This window comes from Mastacembelus armatus, chromosome 15 (assembly GCF_900324485.2).
Source record: "Mastacembelus armatus chromosome 15, fMasArm1.2, whole genome shotgun sequence".
In the NCBI taxonomy this organism is placed as follows: Eukaryota; Metazoa; Chordata; class Actinopteri; order Synbranchiformes; family Mastacembelidae; genus Mastacembelus; species Mastacembelus armatus.
The window spans coordinates 9,259,172-9,274,276 of NC_046647.1; the positions used below are offsets into that span (position 1 = coordinate 9,259,172).

Sequence of the window (15,105 nt, forward strand, 5' to 3'; positions counted from 1 at the left end):
CAAACATAACTTGTAAAGAGGAGATGGAACATTAATCCTAGATAGTGTTTTGTTCCCCTACTGCTTATGTATATTCAAACAACATGTAAAAAGGATTATGATAAAACTTGATATTCTTGCAAATACCAGATCAAGATATCATGAAAGCTGGCCGCACCAGGCTGCAAATGAAAAGCATTTGTGTGGTTTAACTTTATCCAGTCTTGTGAATACCAAAGGAGGTAGTTCTACGAAGTAGTGGGTTCTGTTTTATGTCGCGTCAGTGTTGTGTGTCCACTCTCTACTGCCCCCTTTTGTTGGGCACGCACTATGAACCAGAATTATGTCACAGACCCTTACTTTGAATTTGTCTTAAATCATAATGCACAATATTTTAACAATACACACTTGTTCTCAACAATGTAGAATCATACAATTTACATAAATTACATATTTTTCTCTAGAACGCTTGCTTCCAAAGATGGTTTGCAGATGTTTTTAATTGTAGGGCAGGTTTCCTTTTTCCAGTGCTTGTCCTCTCCACCTCTCTAAATGTACTGTGGCTCCCAACTTGAATCCAGGCCTTCTGGCTTTGCTATGTCATGTAAAAAGCTGAGGTTAACTGAACACAAATAGTTTCTCATTTGCCACTAATTCTGAGGCCATGTTGCTCTCTTCAAATCACTTTGTCTCTGAGTGGAAACCGTCTTGTGAGTAAAAAGCACTTTTCACTCCACTCCAGAGAGTCCTCAGCACCGTACGTGTCAATATTCAACTGGCTTTCCCACTGAACTCATCAATATGTGCCTCTTTGCAACTAGACTACCTGAAAAGCTCATGGCATCTAAAAGACAGAATGATCTAATTCCTTTTATATATCTGCTGCCAGTGCTCAGAAATTATGCCACTGCATGCCCACAAATTGTTAATTGTTAGCTTAATTTGAAAATAGTTGCTGTGTCTGTGGTCAGCTTTTATAGGGGAAAAAATAGTCAGTGTTGTTAAAACCCCAATTAAGGCAACCTTTGTGGTAGATTTTAATTCCAACACGGGGCTGATGAATGTGGACAGCATAATGCACTGACAGAAAGATGTGTAGAATAACTTTAAACCCTAAAAGGTTTTGTCTGTTTTCATGTGGTGTAGGCAGGTGAATATCTTGTCTTTAGAAAACAGGCATGTAAACACAGGAGATACATTTCCTAAAAGGGACAACTAATCACTGATGGGGGTAGAAATGGAAGAAACTGAGGAAAGTTATGGCAAAGCTAAAGAAACAAACAGTGGCAGCACACTTTCATTGAGAAGAGAACACAAGGTGGAAGGTGACTAATGCTGGAGGAGTAATTATTTCCATCACTCTACCGTCATTATATGGGCGTGAGAAAAAAAACACGGATATCATCTTTTCATGCAAACCCTCACTGTGGGTGGTGTGGCAAAATGGTTTTAAGTTGAAGCTGGATGACTTATGATGCAGCAGAGAACAGGACTGGGCCTGTGGAACGAAGGAAATGTCATCTGATGCCATAGGGGCTGTTGTGAGCCATGCATCCGCTAGCCCATATTCCCACCTGTTTCCGAACATACAATAAGTCCTCAGCAGGTGACCCACAGAGAAGCTGAACACTAACTTGTAGAAATGTAGTCAAACACAGGGCATAGTCATAAATGGACACGTGCACTCATACAATATGCACACACACATTTTTTAATCATACACAAGTGTTCACCTGACCCTAAGAACATGAATTGGTCCATTTTCTCCCTGAGCATCACATGTTGCAGATGAGTATGTTTGTTCTGTCCAGATACTGTAGCTTCTATCACAGAGAAGTGGATGTCTGTTTATCTTTTCTTCAGTTTGCAGAGGTTTTTTTGATCACACTGAAGAACAGTGGGTTTAGCAATACAGGGTTGGGTAGTCACTGTTATGGCAAGTGCTAATGCAGAGCGGCCTTGTAGGCGTCCATGGAGAAAGAACACACAGTGTTTTTCATACAAGCTGTTTTGTTGCTCGTGTTTGCACAGTGAGGACAAGGATCCTCTGCAAGAACAGGAAAAGAAGATTAACGGGGGCCTTCAGCATTCAGATGTGGATCACTGGGGATCAGGTGAGAAGGAAGCTTTCCAGATTACAGTGGAAAGTTTAGGGATAGTTAACGCAAGTTTCGGCTTGTCTGAAGCGGACACCCTGACCTGGCGAAACAGCAAGGCCAGCTCACTGTCTGCCTCCCCAGGGGCTATGAACATGACATGCCTGATGCCTCTATCCTCAGTCCCTTTAAAGCATCAGGCCAAACTGTCCATCACTTCTGCCAATGGAGAAGATGATGAAGAAGATAAGGACAACTTGCTGCTGTTAGAGAGCATTACTAATAGCACAGCAGCTTCTGGAAGACTCCAGATAGCATCTGCTATTAATGTGATCCCACCCAAGCCCTCTGACGTTGACGATGATCAGTACTTTGACATTAATTCACAGGAAAGTGTGGCACATATATTTGGCAGTGATGGAAGCTCTGCTGCTGGTAACCAGGAAAGGTGTGACGAGAACTTGGCAGAGGCAGAGGAGTCAAAAGGACTCAACCTGGCTGAGAACAAAATTAGTGCTGACAGTGCAGTTGAGCCTGAAGGAGCAAGCATATCTGATCAGTCTGGAGAAGACAGAGAGGCTGAGGCCATCATAGACAGGGATAAGGCGAAAACAAAGCTCAGGTTCTTAAATAGTGCCTATCAGGTCATTCCTATCCCTGCAGGTCCAAAAGGTCCAAAACAAAGGCCCTATCCTATTTTAAATGATACATTTAAACACAACACAACCCAGGACATTCATAGGGGCATTGGTGTCTGGATTATCGGCGACAGCAACAAAATAAAACATAGTATTTAGGCAGATTTTGAGCTGCTGCAAAGTATATTCTATTTTAAAGAGGGTAACTACTAAGCCAATCTAAACATGCCCTGAAACAACAGGCTTTTTTTCTCAGAAGACATTTTTCATGTCAGCATAGGAAAAGTACAGATGCAAATAAGGACATTAATGACTAATGATGATTAATGATTTGGCATGTTGGTTCACTGTTACACTGTCATGGTTTGCTGAAATATCTGTTTCGAACGAATGCACATACAAAGTTGACGCCGTACTCAGCAAGTGTAGTTCTCAAAATGTTGGAATGTTGAATTATCACTTTTAATTCAAAAGAAAATGTTGTCATTATGTTTGTCTATGTCATAAGAAGCTTCAACACAGGAAGAAAGCTTTTATCATTTACTGAGCATAATTTGGGTGAGTTTGCTTGAGGCAAATTTGCTTTGTTTAATGAATGATTGTTTTTAAACTGCATTGTTTCCATTTAGTCAAACTCTTAAGACAGAAGTAAGTGACACCAGTTGATAGTTCACATCATCTAGTGGGTGAGCTCATGTTTTGCCTCTTCGTTTTGATCTCAGTTCCCCATTCAGATGAAATTGCAGTCATTATGTGTCATGACTACAGTACCTTGAACGCCTCTTTTGGGAGCTGCAGAAGTTCCCCTTTTTAGCCATTGTGTGTCTATTCCCAGTGCGTGGCTGGACAAGCAGTTCCCAGGTTTTGGGTTCCTGTGACTCAGCAGGCTCTCCTCCCGCTGTCGTCTGTCAAAGAGCTTTCTTTCGTTACAAAACAGAGGAGGACAATGATACTGGAAACGATAAGCATTGCTTTTTCCTATTAATTATATCAATGTGCTGAAAAGTGCCCACTAAAAAGCGTTGCTTTATCATTAACCCTAAATGTCTGCGTGTGAATGGTTGTCAAACTTTGTCACGCACCAAACCTAGATTGCTCAGTAAGTGTGCATGCAAGGGTATTGCAATGTGTTTTGTCTTTATTAACCAGTCATGGGTGAGTGAACTCACTCATGCTTTGACTTGTCCTGACTGAGCCAACTGAGGCTCAGACTCAGGGAATGATGTCCATCTCTCCATTACTGGTTATTTCACCCTTTAAGGCAACATCAGGCTGTGTCCCTCAGCCTGCCCAAAATTTTCTGTCCTTCTTTGTTTTGATTGGGCTTTTCCTGGAAGATGAAAACTGTGTGAAGTCTGAACATGACTGTGGTGGGGTGGGTGTACTGCCACCCTCCATTACATTCTCAGACAGTTCTCCATCTAGTGTCCCTTCTCCGATGCATGGTGAAAACTAGTCACACAGCAAAACTGGAAGTCATTTTCTCAGAATTTCAAAGACACTGTTATGTCTGAGGTCAGCTAGCTCCTACATGTCTTCACGTTTAGCTAAAAGCCATCACTTTTTTCACTTGGCTGTTACAGTCAAGCCGTTTGTGTTTTACATAGAGATTGTCTGACTTTTCTTAGCTGTGGGCCAGACTGCATGATCCTCCACAGAGTGATTCACAGGCCAGCCAGGTGATGAACAGGGTGCCAGCTCGTTGCCCCCCCACCCCGTACTCCACTGTCTCTCCAGGATCCAGACAAGATTCCATTGCTGACACACATAAACCAATTACACTGTCTTATCTGATTCTGACTCCATCTAAACCCCCATCCATGTCAAACCAGTCTTTTAGAAACAGGCCCCTGAAATGAAAAACATGTGTTTAAGAAATTAGGCAGATTTTTTTTTTTTCATTGGGTAAATTATTTGGAAAGACTACTGTTTTTTTTGAATAGTAAAGGCTTGATGCCTCAATTTGTGAATATACAAAACAACTTAACTTAAAAGTAGTTATACCTCAGAACGAAAACAGTTCAGCATCTGTCGATGTCACATCACAGCATTGTGTTGCCTTGAGAAAGTCTGGGCCTGACTTGGATGCCATATTCTCAGCCTCATTTGTCTTGCTTGTTATGATAGCAGAAAAAAAAGATATCTGTTTGCTGACCAAGTGACATTTGGAAAATGTAAAAAATGGGCTTTCTGTGGGAAAGAGCTTGAGTTGTCAGAGAAGTATGTCATGAACCAGACGGATGTTAGTGTGTCTGACAGGTTGCCAGGCAACCCCATCTAGCTACATCCAGTACCAGCACCAGCTAATGCACTGTAAATAGACCTGGTGACCCTTACACCAGAGAAAGCCTAAGAAGGCCTAAACCCAGAGTGATGGAGTGAAAGGTGAAAAAAAGGCATTGAATAGTTTATCTTAAGACTGAAACAGGTCCAACTGAGACATGTTCTTATACGTTTGTTATTTTCTCATTCACTGTACAGACAACCTGAACAACAGACGTGTGAACTGCTCCAGCCTGGTAAAGACTGAGCTGTGTCTGCCTCCTCCTGCCACCAACATGGAAACATTTACTCAACAAAGGGTATAAAAACTATGCAACTAACCTTTTTGCCACAAATCTTTTATGTGATCTCTTCATATGGCAGAATATCACATGATCTGTCTACACACATTCACCTTCAGTGTAAGTTTTCTACAGAGAGAAGAAGAAATATACTTTTTTTAGACTGACTGTGTATTAAGACTCATGAAGTTAAAAACACTTACTGCCTGTTTACTGAAAACTGCATTACATGACAGAGATCAGTAACTCGCTCCTGCAGTCTTCGGGACACACTGACCAGGAGTGCCACCTTCCATGCTTTAACCTTGAACACAGACCAACACCAGGAAGAGGAAGGATCACCGCAGCGACGACACACTGTTGATGAGTCTGGTATTTTTTAAACATACAACACTGCTCTGCATAATACTACTGTTCAGATTAATAAGAAGTTAGAAAACTCTAATTCAATGTTTTTCAATATGCCCTTCATGCAGCATCATCTATGCCTCAGTCTAAGAATCAGAATGGAAACTTCTCTGAGAAGGTACTGTAAACCATGAAAGCACAGCCTTCAGGGTGGCATCAGCACACAGCCCAGAGCTGCTGCAATTACAGAATATGCTTTGTTTATGTTTCCCAGCTCCCTTGATCTGTCAAAGCAATGACTCTGCAAATAGTCTCAGGGTTTTACTCTTTGTGTCCAGGATTTGCCAAGCAAGATTGCTCGTATCCTTAACGATCCATGTGTTTTTAAAGGCAAATTGCTCACGTCTTGCGCTGAATACGTCCTTGCATTATCAGCTGTCTTATTTTCCTCTGGTATATGATCAATTCCATTTGAATCATGTAGCCAACATGTATTTTAAGCAGCCATGCCTCATTCCAGAGACCCACACTGCGATCCCCAAATTAGACAAAATGGATCGTTTTTGTGGTTTTGGTGAATTACGATCTAATAGTTTTTTTTTTTTTTTCCGAAGGTCTCTGTCTTTCACATAATAGTGAAATCCCTAAGACAAGACAAACCTCTCACCCCAATTTATATCACTCCACAGTCACCTTGGAAAACCTCTACTGGCAGCAGAGAACAATATAAGTTTCTTCCCAGGAACACCCTAAACAGACACTCTCTGACTAACACAGTAATATAACAACCTATCTTTAGTTTCCCCACCAAAGTAAACATATCTTTGTGTTTACAGTTAAACACACAAATCTGTTTATTTGTTTTAATGTGTCGAAACATGGATATTCAGCACAGTCATACTTTGAATGAATCAGTGGAGTCTAATCATGTCTTGTCTTGATGTCCCCTGCTAAGTAGGTTTTTGGAAATCATATGACGTAATCACGTAGGACTTTATGCATGTTTTTCTGTCGTGTGGAGTTTATAAAAGCTGTTTTCCTCATGGCATACGCTTCATGCCAATGTAGAATATGGTGTAAACACCAGGTATGTAACCGCTCCTTCTCCCCAGGGAGTCACCAGGCAAATGGCCAAATCATTCACGGAGCTGAACACAGATGAAGTCTGCCAGTGGTTTACCTACATTGGACTGCAGAAATGTCTCCCTTTCATCAGAGGTAAAACACATTCTAACTGTGTCCTCACCCAGCCCTGCGGCTGCAAAACAAAGGTAGACACTGCCAATTTAATTTATCTTTACCACAGGTCAAATAAACAGTTTTTTTTTAAAATGAGGGGATGTGAATAAAGTGAAATTCAGCCCGACATCAATACTGTATCTGTCCCATTACAGAATAATATGGAAGAGTTTTATGAAAAATATTTTTACTATGATTTGAACAAAATATAAAGCATTTGTGTCAGTTTCCTTTGACCTACAAACAGCTTAAAAATGAAAAACATATTTCTCTATAAGCTGTCACATTTTAACGTTCCAAATTCTTTCTTTCTCCTCATAAGATGTTAGTTCTATATTATTACATATCCAATTTCCACATTTTCATTTCTAAAAACATTTTTAAAAACAGAAAGCATTCATTAACACAAAGCCTTATCATTTGATTTTTAACAAAGATGCCTTTGTTATGGTCTTTTTCATAGATACTTTACAACTGTAATTTACTGGCTGCAGTACATCTCTGCAATTATGTACTGTAGGCATATGCCATATACATGTTTCTCTTTCAGAAGCAAAACTGTGTGGTGCAGACTTAGCTTCTGTAGGTATGAATACGCTGGACATACTCCACATCACCACATCAGAAGACAGAGAGCAGCTGCTGTCAGCCATTTACAATGAGCTGCACCCTCCCAGCTCCATCACCCAGAGACTCGACTCTCTGATTGGTACACTTTTATTGCACCATCACGAGCACAAACATTTTGTGGACATTGGGCAAAATGAATTATATTGAATTATATAAAGGAGATGTTTATGGTTGTTTTTTTTTTTGTTTGTTTTTTTTTGGTCATAGAATCTGTTGGGCCAAATAATGTTGAGACAAGCACTGCAGCACTGGTGTCAGTGAGCAAGTCTAAGTCCTTCCCTCATGTGGGCTGTTTGAGCAGGACTCAACGTTCCTTTACATTCAGGTATAGCCGTACCTTATATACTGTACATACCGTAAATGAAACATCTCAAATATAGTGTGTCACCACTGAGGATTTGGAACACGTGCACAGACAAACAAGCAGGCAGGCACAGTTAAGTAACTTTATAAAAATCATTGATAATGATTGGGCTTGCAGGCAGGCAGGTAGTGGGTAAAGGTGACAAGGACATGAATTTCACAACATGAACAATTGTTTGTCTCTATGTGGCCCTGTGATGGACTGGTGACCTGTCCAGGGTGTACCCCTGCCTTTCACCCAAAGAGAGCTGGGATAGGTTCCAGCAGATCCCTGTGACCCCGATTAGGAATAAGTGGATATAGATGATGGATGGATCTGAAAGGAAAGTATGGGGACATCTGGTGGCTGTAAGGAGGATGGCAGCTCAGAAAAGTTACATTTTAATTCAGGGGCCTGAGGAAGATTGTGGCTGGCATGGACAGAGGGGCAGAATGGGCAATATTAATAGAAACCGGGCAGGAGCTGTGACTTAGTGAAACAATCAAAAACAGCAACATATTTTAACCTCTTGGCTTTTTCCATTATAGAAACAACAGTCAAAGCCACATTGTGCACAAAAATTCTCCGCTGATAGAGATCACTATTAATGGTGAGTAACTGAATGGGTTGAAAGGCTAAATAAAAGAAATGTATGATGAACTGAGAGACTATAATGGAATACAGTACATACTGCATATGTAGAAATCTTGCAAAATACATTTGCAATGTATTAAAAATATTCACTGTGCATATGTTCAAGTCAAACACCATCTAGCCTGTTTATAATGGACACATATGTGAAACAAATGTAGTGCTTTAATATTATTCTGACTGCCGTGTTTTGTTGCAGCATCAGAGCGGATAGTTTATCTTAGAACTCCAAAGGAAACGACAATGGGAAAAATCATTGATTTATGTAGCAAAATGCTGGGGGTGACAGAAGATAAAAGCCTGCTTGCACTGAAAGAAAAGCAAGGTGCCCAATACACGATTCACGCCAGATAACTTATTTAATAATCACACAAAAAACTGTATATGTATACTGCATATATGCTTTGATTTCAAGGTTCATTGGAGGAGCTCTCACCAGATCAGCAGATTGGGAGTCTACTGACATCCAAGAGCAGACAGTTGGAGCTGCACTTGTGTAAAATGGTGATTTCTTAAACATATTAATTGTAGATAATTATAAGGCACCGCTGACACCAACCCATATAATAAACATGCTTCCTGTATGTGTTTGCATTATAGGAGAAAACAACATGCCCTGCCTCCCAGACAAGTCAAGAAGTCAGCAGCACCAACAAAAACCGCAACAAAAATGTCAAGGGAAACCAACCAGGGAAAGAAGAGAGGATCCGAGAGCTAAAACAACAGGTGGACTCACTGCAAAATGTCATCCTTCAGGTGGGGAATTGTCTTTTCAAATACAACTCAGTAATATGCAATAGATTGATATTTGCTCTACAACTAAAAACGTAACATAGTAAGTATAAATTAACCTCACTGACCCCCAAAGGTACAGGAACTCCACCACGGGCTTGTCACATTTTGCTCAGAGTTAAAAAACATGGACAGAGAGGTGAACACAGGCAGGCTTGGCTCTGCTGAGCTGAAGCAGAGGCTGGAGTTGGTCAAAAGCAGACTCAGCGACAAGAGGAAGCATCTGCACGCCCTCCAAGACAACATTAATAACTCAGCTGCTCAGAAGACAAAGTAGGTGGACTGCCTCGGCCAATTAACAGTGTACTCAACAATGCATATAACTTCATAAGAGACACAAAATGTCCACTGATCTGAACATTAGTGCACATAAATGGATGAGTATGTGGCTACTGTCTGGTTATGTTATTTAGGCAAATGTTTAATTGTCATCCATATATAATAAGTGAAAGAACAGTGAACCTGAGAAGTTATCAGGGGTTGGAAACCATTAATAAATACATACAGTAGCTGTGGCTATTTAGATATGATTAATTCTCCTAGACATAAAAGTCAAAAATGCAAAAGTATTGCTCCTCCAAAAAAAAATTGCCCCAGTGTATGCGTGCATGTGTCTGTGTGTGTGTGACCTTTACTGAATTGTAGTCTCTTGTCCTTCAGACAGTTGGAAGTTCGCCTCTTGGAAAAGATGACACTGAACTGCGAAGTGTTTAAGGAGGAAATTACCTTGGTCCATCTGAACCGACAGGTGGCTCACCTCCAAAATACTTTGCAAGAAAGCTCTGTTAAGGTACTACTGATCAAAGTAAGATTACCTTATATGGCCTATTTGCACGACTGCAACTAAATTGAAAGGTCTGGAGCTCAGTCAGTGGAGTTTAATCAGCATGTGGGAAACTATATGGTCTGAGTGAGAGAATGTTTTGATTGCTAAAATTAAACAACGAGACAAGATTTGCAGCAAAACAACACTAGTTATTGGGAGAAGCATGTTTGGTATGGGATATTGAAATCTGACATCTGCTGAAGAAAGAACAGAGTCAAATGTGGTGTTTTCATTAATAACGCCACAGAACACACTGCTTCCCCTCGTTCTTTTTTCATAGAACAATTAAATGCAATATGCTGTTAACACTGCATCAAATGATCACAGACCTAGAAGATAAATTAACCTACAGAACATGTGAAATATTTATATATATTTTCTCATTTACCAGTAGAATCACACACCATTAAAGATGGGAACAGCTTCCTGATGTGGCGGGCTATTACATGACACTATTATGCCAATCATCTTTGATCTTCTCTTCATAGCTCTCCTGAGTGACAACACAATGCTCCATTCAGTCCACTCTGTTTCATTAAGCTGTGCAGTTATAAGTGGGTATACAAAGCTGAGTGAAGTCCTTGAAACGAACATGTGCTGTTTCTGAGAAAATGATGTTCAGCACTGACATCCGAGAGCCTGGGACCATACCAACAATGGAATGTGTGTGACAAAAGCCACTGGGGGAGTGCAATGGAGAACTGGGCCAGCATGTGTAAAACTATCTCCATCTATCCCCGGAGGAGCCCACTTCTTTTTTTAATGTGGCTCTTTAATCCCATTGGGGAAGGCCTAACGAGGTGCCATGAAAGGACACACGCGGCTTCGGCTTTGAAAGGTGCCCTGTGTCACATTGCCGCCCCGGGGCCACACTTTTTTAGGTGCTGAGTTTGTGGGAACAGCAGCGGCGCTAATGTTTATCATATGACCTAATCAGAGTTAACACACAGGTCAGAGGAGAGGAGCAGCCTGGGAACTGATGGAGCCGCTGCTCTAATAAGGAGCAGACTGCCCTGTGTTTGGTCTTGTAGGCTCACTGCATTACAGACAATAAGGAAATATTTCATCATCGACAGGCTAATCTCCAGGATCTATTGTAACTGGAGAACATCAATAAAGCAGTCAAGAGGGAAAGGGAAAGAGAAACAGGGGGAGAGAGTTAAGAGACACGGGGAAGGACAACAAATGGTGGAAATTATTTTAAATAAATAGCTTAGCTGAAACAACAAAAAACTTCAGACAGACTATTGTAGAGGGGAAATTGGGAGGATTATTGTTTTGCCCACTTTCTACTGTCATGTGTTCTCTGAGGATGGATTGAGTTTTCAGAAAAATCTGCGACCTCTTTGCCATGGCATGCCATTGAGTTTAAGAAATGTGTAGGGCATTTCCAGTTTTTATACAGAAACAGTCATGATATGAGTTGCGGTTGATAAGTGTGGTCAGGTTGCCTCATATTACTACCATATTCTGCCCCAAGGTTGATTGTGTTAAAGATCTCGGTTGTAGGAGAAGCCAAGGCATCCACACTCAGAATGACAGCACAGAGTTTAGAGCTACTAACACCTATCATTATAAATGAAATGAAATCCCTTCCACTTAGCATCTATGTTGTCTGGCTTGTCAGAGAATGACTTCTCACACTGGATGAAACTAAGTCCTTTCACTTATTGTGTTATACAGCCCTGTGATTCAGGCAAATTAGGGCCTTTATATAATTTACAACGTAGAATAACATTTATATTAATATGTGGGTTTTTATTATTATTATTATTGATACTAAAAAAATATTTCTCACCTGAGTTGTCTTTATGGCAGCAGTGCTAACTACCTGCTTCCAATCCACTACATGCATCTGGTGTGTATATGGGCTACTGTATATACCCTATGTCTGTCTGACGAAGGTCAGGATTTGATCAGATCCTTTGGATAAACAAGAAGAATATGAAGAGAAAATTCCATTGGCTTTTGGACTGTGTCCAACATTGAGGCAAGCTAAAAGGGAAAATGATCCATATTAAGAGTTTGCCTCTCAAGAGGCTTCAGCTGCATTTCCGTGGATATATCCTGTCTGGCCCACTTGTCTGAGGAGAGAGAGAAGCCTTAGCTTTGACCCTTGACCTTGGTAAGACGGCATCTATTGCTACAAGGCATTCACACACCATTCGGAGGGGGAGGGGAGGGAGGAGTATGCTAAGAGGCTGGATAAGGGAACATTGGAATTCAGTGGTCAGACTCATAACTTATTTCTGATCCCTGCAAGCTACTTGCGGTGTGATCTCCTCCTAAGCTAATCATTATATCTTGGTGGTCTTCTGGCATTGACACTGCCTCAGCCTTATCTCCTGGAGACTTCCACTGGCATCTTTAATCTTTAAGGCTCTAAGAACTAAATTCACAATTTATCTGAAGGAAATTATAACTGAGTTGGTTTTGTTTTCCAGAAGTACTGAAACACTGAAAACTTTGAAAGTGTTAATAATTCTCTGACACAAAACAGAGATTTAACTATCTACCATTTGGCTCAAACAGTTAAACAGACTGAAACAGTTCAATATTTTGGAAAGTACTTTTGCTTGTTTTCTTGTTGAGAGTTAGTTGAGAAGATGGGAAACACTTTTGTATCTGTCATGATGGCACATTATTCAGTATATGAAGGCTGTTCTTCAGAAAAAATGGAATATATGTGTGTGTGTTGAGTCAGACTGGTTGACAAGCTCACATTGATGATATGACTCTTAGAAGTCACTGCAGCACAATTTGGTTGTACATTTCAAGTTATTTTGCAATGTGTTCCAAAACTAACCATCTCCTGGCTGTGTTTATTAGACAAATGCAAATAGCTATATTTTGTAAAATGTAAAAAATAATCTTTAAACTTTAGTAGCTGCAAATTGACAGTGGGTAAGACTGATTGCTAGATAGAGCTCCAAAATAACACTGGCTAAATAAAATGAATTTAATTTATAGGGTGGATGTCAGATCTAATTTACACAAAATGAAAGCATAAAATGGGACTATAAAAATATGAATTACCACAGTACATTTCGAGGTATTTAAATCAATAAACTTTTATGTATGAGATGTGCCTTCAAAGTTGAAGCTTGCATCTGTGAATGTGTGTATCTGTTCTTGCTGTTCTGCATTCAGGAGAAAAAGAGTTTGGCCATCTGTAGCCTGAGCCAGCTGGTGACTCCGCAGTCTCCGGCTATGCTGCTGGTTGTACAGGAGAACCGGGGTCGTGATGGCCACTACGGCTTTACATGTCAGTACAGAGAAGGCAGCGGACTAGTGGTGGTCAAAGCAGACAACTCTCCTCTTTGTGTCGATGACAGGTAACATGAACAGATAGAACTAAGCCATTTGAAGAGGCTTAATGAGAAATATTTGCTTTGTATTAACAGAGACTGCCTTTTTAATAAGAGCAGCATTCAGCATCTCATTTATCACACCCAGTTTTCACTGTTTTTCACTCTGTTTTTCTATGCTTGGTAGCTATGGAAACCCAAAACAAGCAAACACTGTAATGTAAAACTTGGATGTAGAAGACGGAGAAAAGGAGAAGATAAAGGAAATTCATGTAATTAAGCAATTACTGCATTACAACAAGCGCTTAAGATACCCAGCACTCTCAAACCACACACACTGACACACACACTCTCACACACACACACACACACACAGGCCTGCCAAAGAAAGAGCAGTCTGCATGACAGTGCAGAGACAGAACCACAGAAGCTGAAAGAGTCTTTGAGCCTCACTGTGTGTGTTCACCTATCGCAGCATCTGTGCCAATGCTCTTTACAGAGCTAATGAAAAAATACAAAAGGTTCACTATTTCCCTGTCAGTTTTATCCAGGTAGCTATAAATAAAATCTAATGAAGGGAGATTTTTTAATGAGCCCTGTGTAACCGTGATGTCTTTAATATTTCATGCCATGATTTGTGAATTCTTTTATATTATTTGTTGCTTAATAAATACACATTTCACAGGGTCTGTCTCTACTTGCAGTGAAAATGCTGCCAAATAAAAGTGGCAGATACTTTGAAAAGGTTGACAGAGAATTTCCATGTAAGATTTTCAGTTATAAAGTTCAAGTACTTCGTCATTTTATCATAGAAACTTTGATATTTTCCAACCTTATAACTTGGAGTAAGATCATCCTGGAATTAAAGTATGAAACATTAACTTACTGTTTCTGTGTGGCCTTATAGACTGATGGAGGTGAACGGAGTACCAGTGGTCAACTCTACACAAGAAGAGCTGGATTACCTCCTACTTCATGGAACCAGTGCTGAAATTGTTATCCTTCGCCAGCCCCCACGCACCTTCACCTCCTGGCAGCACCCTCACATGGTTCGTCCTGATCCCATGCAAACAGTATGTCCTGAAACAGATGTGGTCACCGTGGAAACCCCTCCACAGAGGAAGGTGATGGCCATCTGATGCTAGAGAGAAACAAAGAAACAGCTTTCCTTAAAATTGATACCTGACTGTAAATTGACCCACAATGTGAAGTGCCATGTAATTTTGTTTTGTTTTCCTCCATATGTGAATTGATTGACTGATAAAATGTTGATGTTCTTAAATGATTGTTGGCTTTTAGTTAGCAATTGTAATATGGCAGTTTTTTTGTGTTTTCTTTTGACTTTTAAAGTTTCCACCTATACATAGCTGTGCATTCGTTTTATACTAACATAAGTCATATTCAGTAATTCAGAATGTTTCAAGAAATGCACACAACAATTCCTGTGTGCCGAAGAGGCACAAACAAAAACTACATTCACTTCTTGCATCTATTGGGATCTCATATTTTTGGCATGATGGAAAATGAAGTGAAAAGAAGAAACACAGGCACAGATAGATCTTTGCTGTACCGGATATGTGATAAGCATTTCTTTTCTAGTATTCAGCAGAGTAATTCCTAGGGGTACAACAATGTAAGCCTGATGAGGAGTCTACATATTTAACCTTTTTTTTAAGTACAGATAAAACTGG

The 15,105-nt window shown here is 40.3% G+C and overlaps 1 protein-coding gene across 1 annotated transcript in view; it reads left to right on the top strand.

Annotated features, from left to right (window-relative positions):
• Positions 1–14,553, top strand: part of LOC113131991 (uncharacterized) — a 33,503-nt gene extending 18,950 nt beyond the window's left edge. The window contains exons 2-15 of the mRNA XM_026309787.1: positions 5,195–5,295; positions 5,514–5,649; positions 5,754–5,803; positions 6,738–6,843; positions 7,415–7,573; positions 7,702–7,819; positions 8,386–8,447; positions 8,688–8,813; positions 8,904–8,992; positions 9,089–9,244; positions 9,357–9,553; positions 9,941–10,070; positions 13,257–13,441; positions 14,322–14,553. Coding sequence (XP_026165572.1) covers positions 5,272–5,295; positions 5,514–5,649; positions 5,754–5,803; positions 6,738–6,843; positions 7,415–7,573; positions 7,702–7,819; positions 8,386–8,447; positions 8,688–8,813; positions 8,904–8,992; positions 9,089–9,244; positions 9,357–9,553; positions 9,941–10,070; positions 13,257–13,441; positions 14,322–14,553 — 1,770 coding nt within the window. The 5' untranslated portion in view covers positions 5,195–5,271. The remainder of the gene's footprint in view (positions 1–5,194; positions 5,296–5,513; positions 5,650–5,753; positions 5,804–6,737; positions 6,844–7,414; positions 7,574–7,701; positions 7,820–8,385; positions 8,448–8,687; positions 8,814–8,903; positions 8,993–9,088; positions 9,245–9,356; positions 9,554–9,940; positions 10,071–13,256; positions 13,442–14,321) is intronic.
• The last annotated feature ends 552 nt before the right edge of the window (positions 14,554–15,105 follow it).